This window comes from Bombina bombina, chromosome 5, assembly GCF_027579735.1.
Source record: "Bombina bombina isolate aBomBom1 chromosome 5, aBomBom1.pri, whole genome shotgun sequence".
NCBI classification, from domain to species: domain Eukaryota; kingdom Metazoa; phylum Chordata; class Amphibia; order Anura; family Bombinatoridae; genus Bombina; species Bombina bombina.
Genome location: NC_069503.1, coordinates 1028656696 through 1028671607, shown reverse-complemented (window position 1 = coordinate 1028671607; position 14912 = coordinate 1028656696). Strand labels below are relative to the sequence as shown.

Genomic DNA, 14912 nt, shown 5'->3' with positions numbered 1-14912 from the left:
TACTGGGTCTGGTTTGTATGGACTGAAGTTCTTTACTTTTGCTGCACAATATTTTAAATCCCTCCTAAATGCTTTATTCCTATTGCTTTGTTCCTGAAACAGTTCAACAATCAGCTCCAAGTGAGTGATTTTTTTTTTTTTTTTTGTAAGGCTTTAAAATTTTTGAAAGGATATACTAATGATAAAATGCTGTAATTTATTACAGAATTTTATTTTGGCAGTTTTGTCACTTGCAAGCTGTGTTTTAACCTTCACACAGCTAAACTAAAGGAACAAAATGGTAAAAACTGAAATGTGCAGAAGTGAATTTCAATTTTAAAATGATTGTAAACTTTGGCTATTGAATCCACACTATCTATATAATTATTCATAAAAATAATTAATATTCTTAAAATAATTACCATTTAGTAACTAACTATCGCAACGTTTCACCGCATCTCATATTTTTTTTTTGTGTGTGTTTGTGTTTGATGGCTAATTCGGTTTCAGCCAATCGTTGAATGCCCCCTTTGGCTGAAACAATTGGCTGAAGCTGGGTTTGTCATCAAATACAAAAATAGAGTATGAGATGCAGGCAGAGGAATGGTGCAATGTTTAGGATTACTAAATGATAATTATTTTTAAGAATGTATCATCTTTTATTATTTTTTATGAATGTGGCTTCAATAGCCAAAGTATTGGTAGTAATTTTCTAGTAAAGTCTATTCCTGTTTTAGTCGTATGCATATATGCTTTGCATTCCCTGTGCACACTCATTGGCTTTGTTTGTGTCATAAGCGCCACCTCTTAGTCCCTGAATACTCTGAGCACATGTGATATTTATAACATTACTGTATGGGACATGCATAGGATATGTTCATATGCTACTGAGACTGTAATAGTTTTACTAGAAGAATTTTCTTTTTTCAGAAGGCGAGAGTCTACGAATATTCCTCTACTGAACCGCTAGGAGGGGGAATATTCCCACACCTGATCAATCATGGACTCTCACAATCATGAAATAAATGAATTTATCAGCTAAATGTGCTAATGGAAATATATTGCTTGTATTCAAAATTAAAGTGCACTCATGCCCATTTCAATATTGACCATAGTGTCTTTTAAACCCATAGCTATTCCCACGGTGGTCATCCAATCAGAAGCAGCATACAAATGTAACTTAACAATCACCATCTTTTGTCTTTTTCAAGAATTGTAATCTGTTTTGGTTTCAAGCGGGACTTTAACTATGTGTTTAATCACTCTGAGTGGTTAAACATATAGTTCATATAGTTATTGAGGAACACTAGTGCTCCAACGAATTAGATCATTTTATTTCTTTCATGTAATTAGCAAGAGTCCATGAGCTAGTGACGTATGGGATATACATTCCTACCAGGAGGGGCAAAGTTTCCCAAACCTTAAAATGCCTATAAATACACCCCTCACCACACCCACAATTCAGTTTTACAAACTTTGCCTCCGATGGAGGTGGTGAAGTAAGTTTGTGCTAGATTCTACGTTGATATGCGCTCCGCAGCAAGTTGGAGCCCGGTTTTCCTCTCAGCGTGCAGTGAATGTCAGAGGGATGTGAGGAGAGTATTGCCTATTTGAATGCAGTGATCTCCTTCTACGGGGTCTATTTCATAAGTTCTCTGTTATCGGTCGTAGAGATTCATCTCTTACCTCCCTTTTCAGATCGACGATATACTCTTATATATACCATTACCTCTGCTGATTCTCATTTCAGTACTGGTTTGGCTTTCTACAAACATGTAGATGAGTGTCCTGGGGTAAGTAAATCTTATTTTCTATGACACTCTAAGCTATGGTTGGGCACTTTGTTTATAAAGTTCTAAATATATGTATTCAAACATTTATTTGCCTTGACTCAGAATGTTCAACTTTCCTTATTTTTCAGACAGTCAGTTTCATATTTGGGATAATGCATTTGAATTAATCATTTTTTCTTACCTTCAAAAATTTGACTCTTTTTTTTCCTGTGGGCTGTTAGGCTCGCGGGGGCTGAAAATGCTTCATTTTATTGCGTCATTCTTGGCGCGGACTTTTTTGGCGCAAAAATTCTTTTCCGTTTCCGGCGTCATACGTGTCGCCGGAAGTTGCGTCATTTTTTGACGTTATTTTGCGCCAAAAATGTCGGCGTTCCGGATGTGGCGTCATTTTTGGCGCCAAAAGCATTTAGGCGCCAAATAATGTGGGCGTCTTATTTGGCGCTAAAAAATAAGGGCGTCGCTTTTGTCTCCACATTATTTAAGTCTTATTTTTTCATTGCTTCTGGTTGCTAGAAGCTTGTTCTTTGGCATTTTTTTCCCATTCCTGAAACTGTCATTTAAGGAATTTGATCAATTTTGCTTTATATGTTGTTTTTTCTCTTACATATTGCAAGATGTCTCACGTTGCATCTGAGTCAGAAGATACTACAGGAAAATCGCTGTCTAGTGCTGGAGCTACCAAGCTAAGTGTATCTGCTATAATTTTTGGTATCTGTTTCTCCAGCTGTTGTTTGTATTGCATGTCATGACAAACTTATTAATGCAGATAAAATTTCCTTTAGTACTGTTACATTACCTGTTGCTGTTCCTTCAACATCTAATTTTCAGAGTGTTCCTGATAAACATAAGAGATTTTATTTTTTAAATCCATTAAGAAGGCTATGTCTGTTATTTCTCCTTCTAGTTTACATAAAAGTCTTTTAAAAACTTCTCTTTTTTCAGATGAATTTTTAAATGAACATCATCATTCTGATACTGATAATGGTTCTTCTGGTTCAGAGGTTTCTGTCTCAGAGGTTGATGCTGATAAATCTTTGTATTTGTTCAAGATGGAATTTATTCGTTCTTTATTTAAAGAAGTATTAATTGCATTAGAAATAGAGGATTCTGGTCCTCTTGATACTCCTTCTAAACGTTTAAGCAATTATATCCTGTGCCATCTGACAGATTAGAGTTTTTTTGGGACAAAATCCCTAAGGTTATGGGGCTGTCTCTACTCCTGCTAAATGTGCTACTATTCCTACGGCAGATAGTAATTCATTTAAGGATCCTTTAGATAGGAAAATTGAATCCTTTCTAAGAAAAGCTTACTTATGTTCAGGTAATCTTCTTAGACCTGCTATATTTTTAGCGGATGTTGCTGCAGCTTCAACTTTTTGGTTAGAAGCTTTAGCGCAACAAGTAACAGATCATAATTTTATTATTATTATTCTATAACATGCTAATAATTTTATTGGTGATACCATCTTTTGATATCATTAGAGTTGATGTCAGGTATATGTCTCTAGCTATTTTAGCTAGAAAAGCTTTATGGATTAAACTTGGAATGCTGATATGTCTTCTAAGTCAACTTTGCTTTCCTTTTCTTTCCAGGGTAATAAATTATTATTTCAACTGTTTCTGGAAGGAAGGGAACTTTTTTACCAAAGGATAAAAAATCTAAGGTAAATTTAGGTCTAATAATCATTTTCGTTCCTTTCCTCACAATAAGGAACAAAAGCCTGATCCTTCATCCTCAGGAGCGGTATCAGTTTGGAAACTATTTCCAGTTTGGAATATATCCAAGCCTTATAGAAAACCTATAGCCAGCTCCTAAGTACCCATGAAGGTGCGGACCTTATTCCAGCTCAGCTGGTATGGGGCAGATTACGTTTTCTTCAAAGAAATTTTGATCAATTCCGTTCTCAATTTCTGGTTTCAGAACATTGTTTCAGAAAGGTACAGAATTGGCTTCAGTTAAGGCCTCCTGCTAAGAGATTTTTTTTTCTTTCCCGTGTCCCAGTTAACACAGCAAAGGCTCAGCATTTCTGAAATGTGTTTCAGATCTAGAGTTGGCTGGAGTAATTATGCCAGTTCCAGTTCTGGAACAGGGGCTGGGGTTTTATTTTATCTCTTCATTGTACCAAAGAAGGTCAATTCCTTCAGACCAGTTCCGGATCTATCAATATTGAATCGTTATGTAAGGATACCAACATTCAGTTTCTGTAGGACTGTCCTGCCTTTTGTTTAGCAAGGGCATTATATGTCTACAATAGATTTACAGGATGTGTATCTGCATATTCCGATTCATCCAGATCACTTTTAGTGTCTGAGATTCTCTTTTTAGACAAGCATTACCAGTTTTGTGGCTCTACCGTTTGGCCTAGCCTCAGTTCCAAGAATTTTTTTCAAAGGTTCTCGGTGACCTTCTTTCTGTAATCAGAGAACAGGGTTTTGGTATTTCCTTATTGGACGATATCTGGGTACTTGCTCAGTCTTCTCATTTTCGAAGAATCTCATACGAATCGACTTGTGTTGTTTCTTCAAGTTCATGGTTGGAGGATCAATTTACCAATCAGTTCATTGATTCCTCAGACAAGGGTAACCTTTTTAGGCTTCTAGAATAGATTCAGTGTCTATGACTCTGTCCTTGTCAGACAAGAGAAGTTTAACATTGATTTCAGCTTGTCAAAACCTTCAGTCACAATCATTCCCTTTGGTAGCCTTATGCATGGAAATTTTAGGTCTTAGGACTGCCGCATCAGATGCGATCTCCTTTGCTCGTTTTCACATGCGACCTCTTCAGCTCTGTATGCTGAACCAATGGTGCAGGGATTACTCAAAGATATCTCAATTAATATCTTTAAACCGATTATACGACACTCTCTGACATGGTGGACAGATCACCATCGTTTAGTTCAGGGGGCTTCTTTGTTCTTCCGACCTGGACTATAATCTCAACAGATGCAAGTCTTACAGGTTGGGGAGCTGTGTGGGGGTATCTGACGGCACAAGGGGTTTGGGAATCTCAGGAGGTGAGATTTCCGATCAATATTTTGGAACTCCGTGCAATTTCAGAGCTCTTCAGTCTTAGCCTCTTCTGAAGAGAGAGTTGTTAATTTGTTTTCAGATAGACAATGTCACAACTGTGGCATACATCAATCATCAAGGAGGGACTCACAGTCCTCTGGCTATGAAAGAAGTATCTCGAATTTTGGTTTGGGCGGAATCCAGCTCCTGTCTAATCTCTGCGGTTCATATCCCAGGTATGGACAATTGGAAAGCGGATTATCTCAGTCGCCAAACGTTGCACCTGGGCGAATGGTCTTCACCCAGAGGTATTTCCTCAGATTGTTCAAATGTGGGAACTCCCAGAAATAGATCTGATGGCTTCTCATCTAAACAAGAAACTTCCCTGGTATCTGTCCGGATCCAGGGATCCTCGGGCGGAGGCAGTGGATGCATTATCTCTTCCTTACAAGTGTCATCCTGCCTATATCTTTCCGCCTCTAGTTCTTCTTCCAAGGGTATTCTCCAATATTCTAAAGGAATGCTCGTTTGTCCTGCTGGTAGCTCCAGCATGGCCTCACAGGTTTTGGTATGCGGATCTTGTCCGGATGGCCTCTTGCCAGCTGTGGACTCTTCCGTTAAGACCAGTCTTTCCGTCTCAAGGTTCTTTTTTCCATCAGGATCTCAAAACCTTAATTTTAAGGTGTGGAGTTTGAACGCTTGATTCTTGGTCAAAGAGGTTTCTCTGACTCTGTGATTGATACTATGTGACAGGCTCGTAAATCTGTATCTAGAGAGATATATTATAGAGTCTGGAAGACTTATATTTCTTCAGGATGGTTTAGATAAAGGTTTGTCCGCAAGTTTCTTGAAAGACAAATCTCTGCTCTTTCTGTTCTTTTTCACAGAAGGATTGCTAATCTTCCTGATATTCATTGTTTTGTACAAGCTTTGGTTCGTATAAAACCTGTCATTAAGTCAATTTCTCCTCCTTGGAGTTTGAATTTGGTTCTTGGGGCTCTTCAAGCTCCTCCTTTTGAACCCATGCATTCTTTGGTCATTATATTACTTTTTTGTTTCTTTTGGCCATCTCTTCTGCCAGAAGAGTCTCTGAATTATCTACTCTTTTTTGTGAGTCTCCTTTTCTGATTTTGCATCAGGATAAGGCGGTGCTGCGAACTTCTTTTGAATTTTTTACCTAAGGTTGTGAATTCTAACAACATTAGTAGAGAAATTGTGGTTCCTTCATTATGTCCTAATCCTATGAATTCTAAGGAGAAATCATTGCATTCTTTGGATGCTGTTAGAGCTTTGTAATATTATGTTGAAGCTATTAAGTCTTTCCGAAAGACTTCTAGTCTATTTGTCATCTTTTCCGGTTCTAGAAAAGACCAGAAAGCTTCTGCCATTTCTTTGGCATCTTGGTTGAAATCTTTATTTCATCATACCTATGTTGAGTCGGGTAACACTCCGCCTCAAAGGATTACAGCTCATTCTACTAGGTTAGTTTCTACTTCCTGGGCGTTTAAGAATGAAGCTTCCGTTGATCAGATTTGCAAAACAGCAACTTGGTCCTCTCTGCATACTTTTACTAAATTCTACCATTTTGATGTGTTTTCTTCTTCTGAAGCAGTTTTTGGTAGAAACGTACTTCAGGCAGTGGTTTCAGTTTGAATCTTCTGCTTATGTTTTTTCATTAAAATTTTTATTCTGGGTGTGGATTATTTTCAGCAGGAATTGGCTGTCTTTATTTTATCCCTCCCTCTCTAGTGACTCTTGTGTGGAAAGATCCACATCTTGGGTAATCATTATCCCATACGTCACTAGCTCATGGACTCTTGCTAATTACATGAAAGAAAACATAATTTATGTAAGAACTTACCTGATAAATTCATTTCTTTCATATTAGCAAGAGTCCATGAGGCCCGCCCTTTTTTGTGGTGGTTTTGATTTTTTTGTATAAAGCACAATTATTCCAATTCCTTATTTTTTTTATGCTTTCGCACTTTTTTCTTATCACCCCACTTCTTGGCTATTCGTTAAACTGAATTGTGGGTGTGGTGAGGGGTGTATTTATAGGCATTTTAAGGTTTGGGAAACTTTGCCCCTCCTGGTAGGAATGTATATCCCATACGTCACTAGCTCATGGACTCTTGCTAATATGAAAGAAATGAATTTATCAGGTAAGTTCTTACATAAATTATGTTTTTATCATTAGCATATCCATACTGTTGTCATGGTTTGTATTTGTATAGCCTACTTCTAAAAAGCTTTTCAGAGCTGGACTTCTAGTTGTGTTTTTAAATGTTAAAGGGACATAAAACCCACATTTTTTTTTTCTTTCATGATTCAGATAGAGCATACAATTTTAAACAACTTTCCAATTTGCTTCTGTTATCAAATTTTCTTAGTTCTCTTGTTATCCTTTGTTGAAAAGCAAGGATGTAAGCTCAAAAGTGTGCATGAGTGTGCAGCACTATATGGCAGCAGTTTTGCAACAATGTTGTACATTTGCAGGAGCACTAGATGGCAGCACTATTTCCTGTCATGTAGTGCTTCAGACATGTGCACAGTACATACCTAGGTGTCTCTTCAACAAAGAATATCATGTAAAGGAAGCAAATTTGATAATAGAAGTAAATTGGAAACTTTTTTCTAAATTGTATTCTCTATCTGAATAATGAAATAAATATTTTGGGTTTAATGTCCCTTTAACGGGATGCTGTCACTTTACTTTTTTTCTATGGCAATTACAGAAGTGGCGCGAATAAGACCTAACCCTGCACAATTCTGTTATAATTCTTAGGAATGTGTTAAGTGAATTTAGGTCACACGTCTTCAGTCTGTCTAGAGATTCCACTTTGATGGATAATCTATATTCTGTCACCCAGAGTAAAAGAATGGCCATTTTAAAATTAACCTATGTATTGTAACGTGTACTTCAAATTTGTCTGACTGCATACTTATATATATATATATATATATATATATATATATATATATATATATATATATATATATATGTGTGTGTGTGTATATACTGTATATATATAATTTGTTTTTCTCTGCAACTAGCACATTCCTGACTCTGGGTTAATTTATTGAATATATCCCTGGTTCTTTGTGGAAATATATATAGGTTTGAGGCACTTGGGTCAGTGTAAAAATTACTTATAGACTGAAAGTGGTGAAAAGCTGATTGAGTTGTGGACTCTTTAGATTCCATTGTGCTAGCCCTGAATACAGGTGGATAGGTTCCCTGCTTGGTTTGTCTGCTATAATATAAACAGGGCCCTTTGTTTCAATAGGCTGGACACCCCTAGTTTTAGTTTTTTACATTACTAGTCAAAATTAAATTAAAATTTCATGATTCAGATAGGACATGCAATTCTAAACAACTTTCCAATTATTGTAATCATCAAACTTGCTTTGTTCTCTTGGTATTCTTTGTTGAAAGCTAAACCTAGATAGGCTCATATGCTAATTTCTAAGCCCTTGAAGTCCACCTCTTATCTCAGTGCATTGTGACAGCTTTTCACAGCTAGACAGCGCTAGTTCATGTGTGCCATATAGATACCATTGTGCTCACTCCCATAGCGTTAGCACTGACTTGCTAAAATGCAAGTCTATCAAAAAAACTGAAATAAGGGTGCAGTCTGCAGAGGCTTAGATACAAGATAATCAGAGGTAAAAAGTGTATTAATATAACAGTGTTGGCTATGCAAAACTGTGGAATTGATATTAAAGGGATTATCTATCTTTTTGGACAAACATTTTCAAGTAGACTGTCCCTTTAATTGCTGGTATACACAATATACATATGTAAGAAATAACTTTAATGAAGCTTTAATATTATCAGGAAAAAAAAAGGGAAAACTAACTGAAAGCAGCACAAATGTTCTACGTTCTGACCTACTTATTCCTCTCTATAGCTGTGGCAGAAGTGAAGCTTCGAGATGACCAGTACACGCTAGATCACATGCGCGCCTTTGGCATGTACAATTATCTGCACTGTAACCCCTGGGTTCCTGACAGCATGTTCTTTGTGGACCAGATGCGAAGAGTAATGAACTTTACTGTTACGCTGGTAAGACTGTTTTGTTTGTTTTTGCGTAGAATCCCCCGTACCCCCTGAAATGTTAATACTTGTATGATAAAGTATTTTAATGCAAATAATCAGAATTTGTTGTTACATCTCTAATTGCTAAGTACATTTTGATTATTAAACACCCACTCTCTTTTTATCACAAACCCACCTATGTATAAAAAAAAAACATTTTAATTGCCATTGCCTTACCTAATGTCTCCATTAATCCATTTCCTAACTATGCTGCACGTAATGCCTTTTAATCTTCTGTTTTTCATATTCTAGCAGTGATTGCTCCTCTCCTCCTCCTGCCTTTCACACAAAGCACTTATTGAATGTACATCTAGTTCTGTTACGCTGTCTATTTCCGACTTCGCTGTGCATGTTTAAACCTTTGCACACAAGGATCTCCTGTTCCATTTGAATTTATAGTTGTTTGACTACTAATTCAGTTTTAGAAGACTTTGCCAGACTAGTGGACTGGGACACTTTAAAAATACAAAACTTAAAAAAAGAAATACAATATTTGCATTACCATAACATTACAAAATATTTTTTTTTTCTTATTTTTTTTTGTTTCTGTTCAAGTAATGCTTTTTCTCACCTCCCAACATTTAAAATAGCCAAAAATGGACACTTTTACCCCAATTAATAGAGCTCCACTGCCCCCCCCACAGGTACTATACAGCATATCCCAAGAGGACACATACATATCTACACACATTTACACACATGCACATACATATTTAGACACACATACATACACACACATTCACACACACGCACATACATTTCTTTCATGTAATTGGCAAGATTCCATGAGCTAGTGACATATGGGATATACATTCCTACCAGGAGGGGGCAAAGTTTCCCAAACTTCAAACCACAGGATTTCTTCTATGATAAGCGCTTCTAAGCATTCTGAAGCCCAATTCCTCTGAGTACAGTGTTTGTCAGAGGGATGTGAAGAGAGTATCGCCTATTGATTTTTATGGTTTCTCTCACAGGAAATCTTTTCAAGGGTTCTCTGTTATCGGTCGTAGGGATTCATCTCCTACCTCCCTTTTCAGATAGACAATAAACTCTTATATACCATTACCTCTGCTGATAGTTTTAAGTATTTGGCTATCTGCTATATGTGGATGGGTGTCTTTCGGTAAGTATGTATCATTGTTTCAGACACTCTCAGCTGTGGTTTGGCACTTTATGTATTAATACAAAGTTTTAAATATATGTATTTTACTTATATTTGCCATGAGTCAGGTCTATGTATATTTCCCTTTGCAGTCTAAACATTTTCAGTATAGGAATCATGTTTGGGAAGTTTATTTAAACTTGTTTCTTACCTGGGGTTTAGTCTTTTTCTAATTTGACTTGTTTTTCATTTTTTTCGCGGCAAATCTAGGCTCACAAGGATGCAAAATGCTGTGTTTTATTGTGTCATTCTTGACGCAAATTATTTTTGGCGCAAACTTGCGTCTTTGGCGCAAATTTAGTAATTTCCTGCGTCTTTGTTGACGCTAGTTATTTTGGTGCAAAATCGCGTTTGTTATGATGCAAGATGTGTAATGCGTCATTCTTGGCGCCAAAATTTAGTTATTTTACCCCTCTCCCTCTATTGCTCGCTGTTTTCATGAATTTTGATAGCTAGTATGGCCTTTTTTTTTCTTTTTTTTTATATAAATAAATACTTTCTGTCAGGGTGCCAGGAATCAGACTGAGACGAGAAGTGCAAAAATAATCAAACCTTTATTCATAGCAAAAAATAATAAAAAGTCCACAAGTCAAATAACAAACCAGGAGTCAAAACCAGAGCTGGGAGTCAGACGAGCTGAGTCAGGAGCCAAAGCGAATAGTCAGACGAGCCGGAATCAGGAACAAGGAAAACAGCAGAGTCAGGAACAAGCCAGGGATCAGGAACCAGGAAGGACGTCAGGCAGCCAGGTAATACACAGGAACTCTCACAAACGGGTCTGAGACAACGCAAAGGCAAAGCATACTGAACAGAGGCCCTTTAAATAATAAGTGATGACATCACAATTCTGAGACTGCATCCTGTCTCAAATGGATGATGCACACCAGTCTGGCCATAAAAGGAAGTGTAGGAAATGAGCAGCATCCCCCACAATGCACCATAGTCAGGAAGAGAGGTGAGTAAAATGGCTGCCAGCAGCACATGGGAAACAGGGAAAAAACCCTGACAGTAGGACAAGACTTCAAAAGGTGGCCCTGTAACCCACAATAGAGGCAGAGCCCCTCCCTCCTCCTAAAGGCCTTCTCCGCCGCTGAGAGATGCGCAAATTTCAACTGCATTGGCTCAGCAGTACCTGGTGACTCGGGACCAGGAGGCATGGGAGGGGGAGGAGGCATGGGTGGGAACGAACACGTAGGAGACAACGGAACAGGAGGCTTCTGCAAGCGCTCCTTGAAAGAGGGCCTTTCTCTGAGTCTGATGTCAATAAGGATCAAAAAAGACACCAATGCCTCGAGATCCTCTGGTAAATCTCTGGCAGCAACTTCGTCTTTAATCGCATCAGAGAGCCCATGAAAGAAGGCGGCAACAAGGGCTTCATTGTTGCAACCTACCTCTGCGGCAAGCGTACGGAACTCAATAGCATACTGAGCAACAGATCTTGTACCTTGCTGAATGGACATGACTCATTTAAACATCAGAGTCAGGAACAAGCCAGGGATCAGTCAGCCAGGTAATACACAGGAACTCTCAAACAGGTCTGAGACAACGCAAAGGCAAAGCATACTGAACAGAGGCCCTTTAAATAATAAGTGATGACATCACAATTCTGAGACTGCATCCTGTCTCACATGGATGATGCACACCAGTCTGGCCATAAAAGGAAGTGCAGGAATTGAGCAGCATCCCCCACAATGCACCATAGTCAGGAAGAGAGGTGAGTAAAATGGCTGCCAGCAGCACATGGCAAACAGGGAAAAAACCCTGACAGTACCCTCCCCTCAACGACCCCTCCTCCGCGGGAGGACAAAAGGCTTATTGTGGAAACAGGCATGGAAGGCACGGAGGAGAGTGGGAGCATGAACATCAGAGGAGGGAACCCAAGAACGCTCCTCTGTACCGTAGCCCCTCCAGTGAACCAAATACTGTACACGGCCCCTGGACATACAAGAGTCAATAATGCTGCTGACCTCATACTCCTCATGGTTGTCAACAAAGATAGGACGAGGATAAACCACCCAAGGTCTGCCCCGACAGGAACTTAGGTGTGAGCATTTCCCGGCCGTGTAGGACAAGACTTCAAAAGGTGGCCCTGTAACCCACAATAGAGGCAGAGCCCCTCCCTCCTCCTAAAGGCCCTCTCCACCGCTGAGAGGCACGCAAATTTCAACTGCATTGGCTCAGCAGTATCTGGTGACTCGGGACCGGGAGGCATGGGTGGGAACGAACACGTAGGAGACAACGGAACAGGAGGCTTCCGAAAGCGCTCCTTGAAAGAGGACCTTTCTCTGAGTCTGATGTCAATTAGGATCAAAAAAGACACCAATGCCTTGAGATCCTCTGGTAAATCTCTGGCAGCAACTTCGTCTTTAATCGCATCAGAGAGCCCAAGAAAGAAGGCGGCAACAAGGGCTTCATTGTTCCAACCTACCTCTGCGGCAAGCGTACGGAACTCAATAGCATACTGAGCAACAGATCTTGTACCTTGCTGAATGGACATGACTCGTTTAAACAGCAGGAACAAGCCAGGGATCAGGAACCAGGAAGGATGTCAGGCAGCCAGGTAATACACAGGAACTCTCACAAACAGGTCTGAGACAACGCAAAGGCAAAGCATACTGAACAGAGGCCCTTTAAATAATAATAAGTGATGACATCACAATTCTGAGACTGCATCCTGTCTCACATGGATGATGCATACCAGTCTGGCCATAAAAGGAAGTGTAGGAAATGAGCAGCATCCCCCACAATGCACCATAGTCAGGGAGAGAGGTGAGTAAAAAGGCTGCCAGCAGCACATGGCAAACAGGGAAAAAACCCTGACACTTTATTTTGTTTTTCTATCTACTGAAACTGTTACATTGTGGAAATTGAATGTTTTACCTAATGTTATTTTTCTTTTTCTGTTTCATTTTGTGAGATGTCTTATTCTGATCCTGACTGATGTTACTGTAGAAACTATGATGCCCTGTAACACAATTCTACAAAGCTAAGTGTGTTCTTTTCATTATTGGACTGTTGTTATTTCTTCAGCTCAATTATGTGGCATTTATTTATCATATTTTATGCTAGTAATGTTTCTAAATGTACAATGACATTTACTGTTTTTCTTATTCAGTTCATGTATTTGATTTCATCTGCAAACATCACATGTTATTGCTTATATCATTAAAGGTTATGACTGCTATTATGCCTTTAAGTAAACTTACGAGGTCTTTTCAAAATTAAGATTTAATTTTGTTCTGACCGACAGCATACTTAAGTCTATTCTACTGATGAAGGTTTTCTTTGGTTCAAAGGTTCCTGTATCAGAGACCGTTTTGTTAAAATTTCTCCTTATTTTTCATTTGAACATTCTTTGTTTTTTGTTAAGGAAAACTTGTTATTTTAGTTTTTAGGAGCCTAGTCTTCCTATTAACTATGTTATTTTAAAATCTGGATTTTAAGATTTTACTTTGCTCCTGAGGTTTTTTCCTATTCAAGATACTATCTTCATTATGTTCTGAAGAATGGTTTATCCTGATTCCCTTTTGGAACTGTACTACTATTTCTATGGAAATTGGTACTTCTTTTTAGGATTCTTTAGAGTTTGAATATAACCTTAGTAGAGCATATTCACATACTGTTTATATTTTTAGCTCAGCTTTATCTGTGGCTAACATTACTGTTCTCTCAACCTTTTTTGTTGTTGAACAGTTAGCATAAGCAGTTTCAGATTCTCAAGTATATAACTGTTTATTTACTTCCGATGTAAATGTATCTATTATTATGATTTCAAATATATTTTATTATCTCTAGCTTGTTAGGATAATAATTTGTTTGATTGCCATTATCTCCACTATTTGGAGGTTTAGAGTTTTTTTCTGCCCTACTTTTAGTCCGGTTATGTAGATCAGTTGGTGAATGTCCTGACTACAAACGCTTCTTCTAGATCCAAGGGTCACAGATTCATATCCTGGCAGGGTTAATACAGCCCTTCTGCCTTTTGAGGTTAATTTATTGTGTATTTATTTGGGTAATCAGAACAACTGTTTTTATCAGCTGCTAATTTGGTTAACTCCGAGTGTAAGCACTGAAAAAGCGTTTTTTTGTATCCTGGGAGAAAAATGCGATATAATTACTAGTTATTAGACTGCATGAAGGTGCGGTTCACAAACTAATCCTTCTGGTGTGTGTGTGTGTGTGTGTGGGGGGGCAGATTAAATAGTTTTTGGATGAACTCAGTCCAAAATCTATATTATTCATAGGATTTGAATAGATTTTTAGAATGAGACCTTCTATGGGAAGATTCTTTCTTTCTCAGTACACTCTGTGAATTTTTTTCAGGAGTGATTATACCAGTTCTTTACTACCGCCACACTACTCTGAATGCACCCGATCCCGCCTGATAGTGGAAGTTAAGCAGGGTCAGGCCCGGTCAGTACCTGCATGGGTGACCGCCTGAAAATACCGGATGTGGTAGTGTCAGGATTTATTGGAATTTTAAATCTCCTGCAAGCAGAAATTTGGTAGGATTAAGTATAAGGACCACAACTGCAGCAATATTAGTGTTGGGAAGTGTATGCCTGATAAAAAAGAAAAAGGTATGGCAGCAGGGGTTTTTATCATGCAACACACATCCCTTTAATATGTGGCTGAAAGGAAAATAGCTGCGATTTGTGGCGTTTAAGCTCAACACAGTATTTAACCTATCTGCCTTAGTAAATACTTTAGACTGATTCTAAGCATAATTGTAAGTGTGGTTAGCTTAGAATAAGGTAGAAGTGATACTTGATCAAATTAGTAATAGTTATCTAAACAATGAATTAAATTAACACTTAGCAATGTAATAAGGTGAGAAGTGAATCTTAATAAAGTAAGGATTTGTAGTGAG

The 14912-nt window shown here is 38.2% G+C and overlaps 1 protein-coding gene and 1 pseudogene across 1 annotated transcript in view; both read left to right on the top strand.

The window, feature by feature from the left end:
• NUDCD1 (NudC domain containing 1) overlaps positions 1–14912 on the top strand; it is a 637137-nt gene that overhangs the window by 99946 nt on the left and 522279 nt on the right. Inside the window, exon 2 of the mRNA XM_053715288.1 lies at positions 8693–8847. Within this exon, the coding sequence (XP_053571263.1) occupies positions 8693–8847 (155 nt within the window). The remainder of the gene's footprint in view (positions 1–8692; positions 8848–14912) is intronic.
• Positions 14386–14504, top strand: LOC128661810 (uncharacterized; annotated as a pseudogene).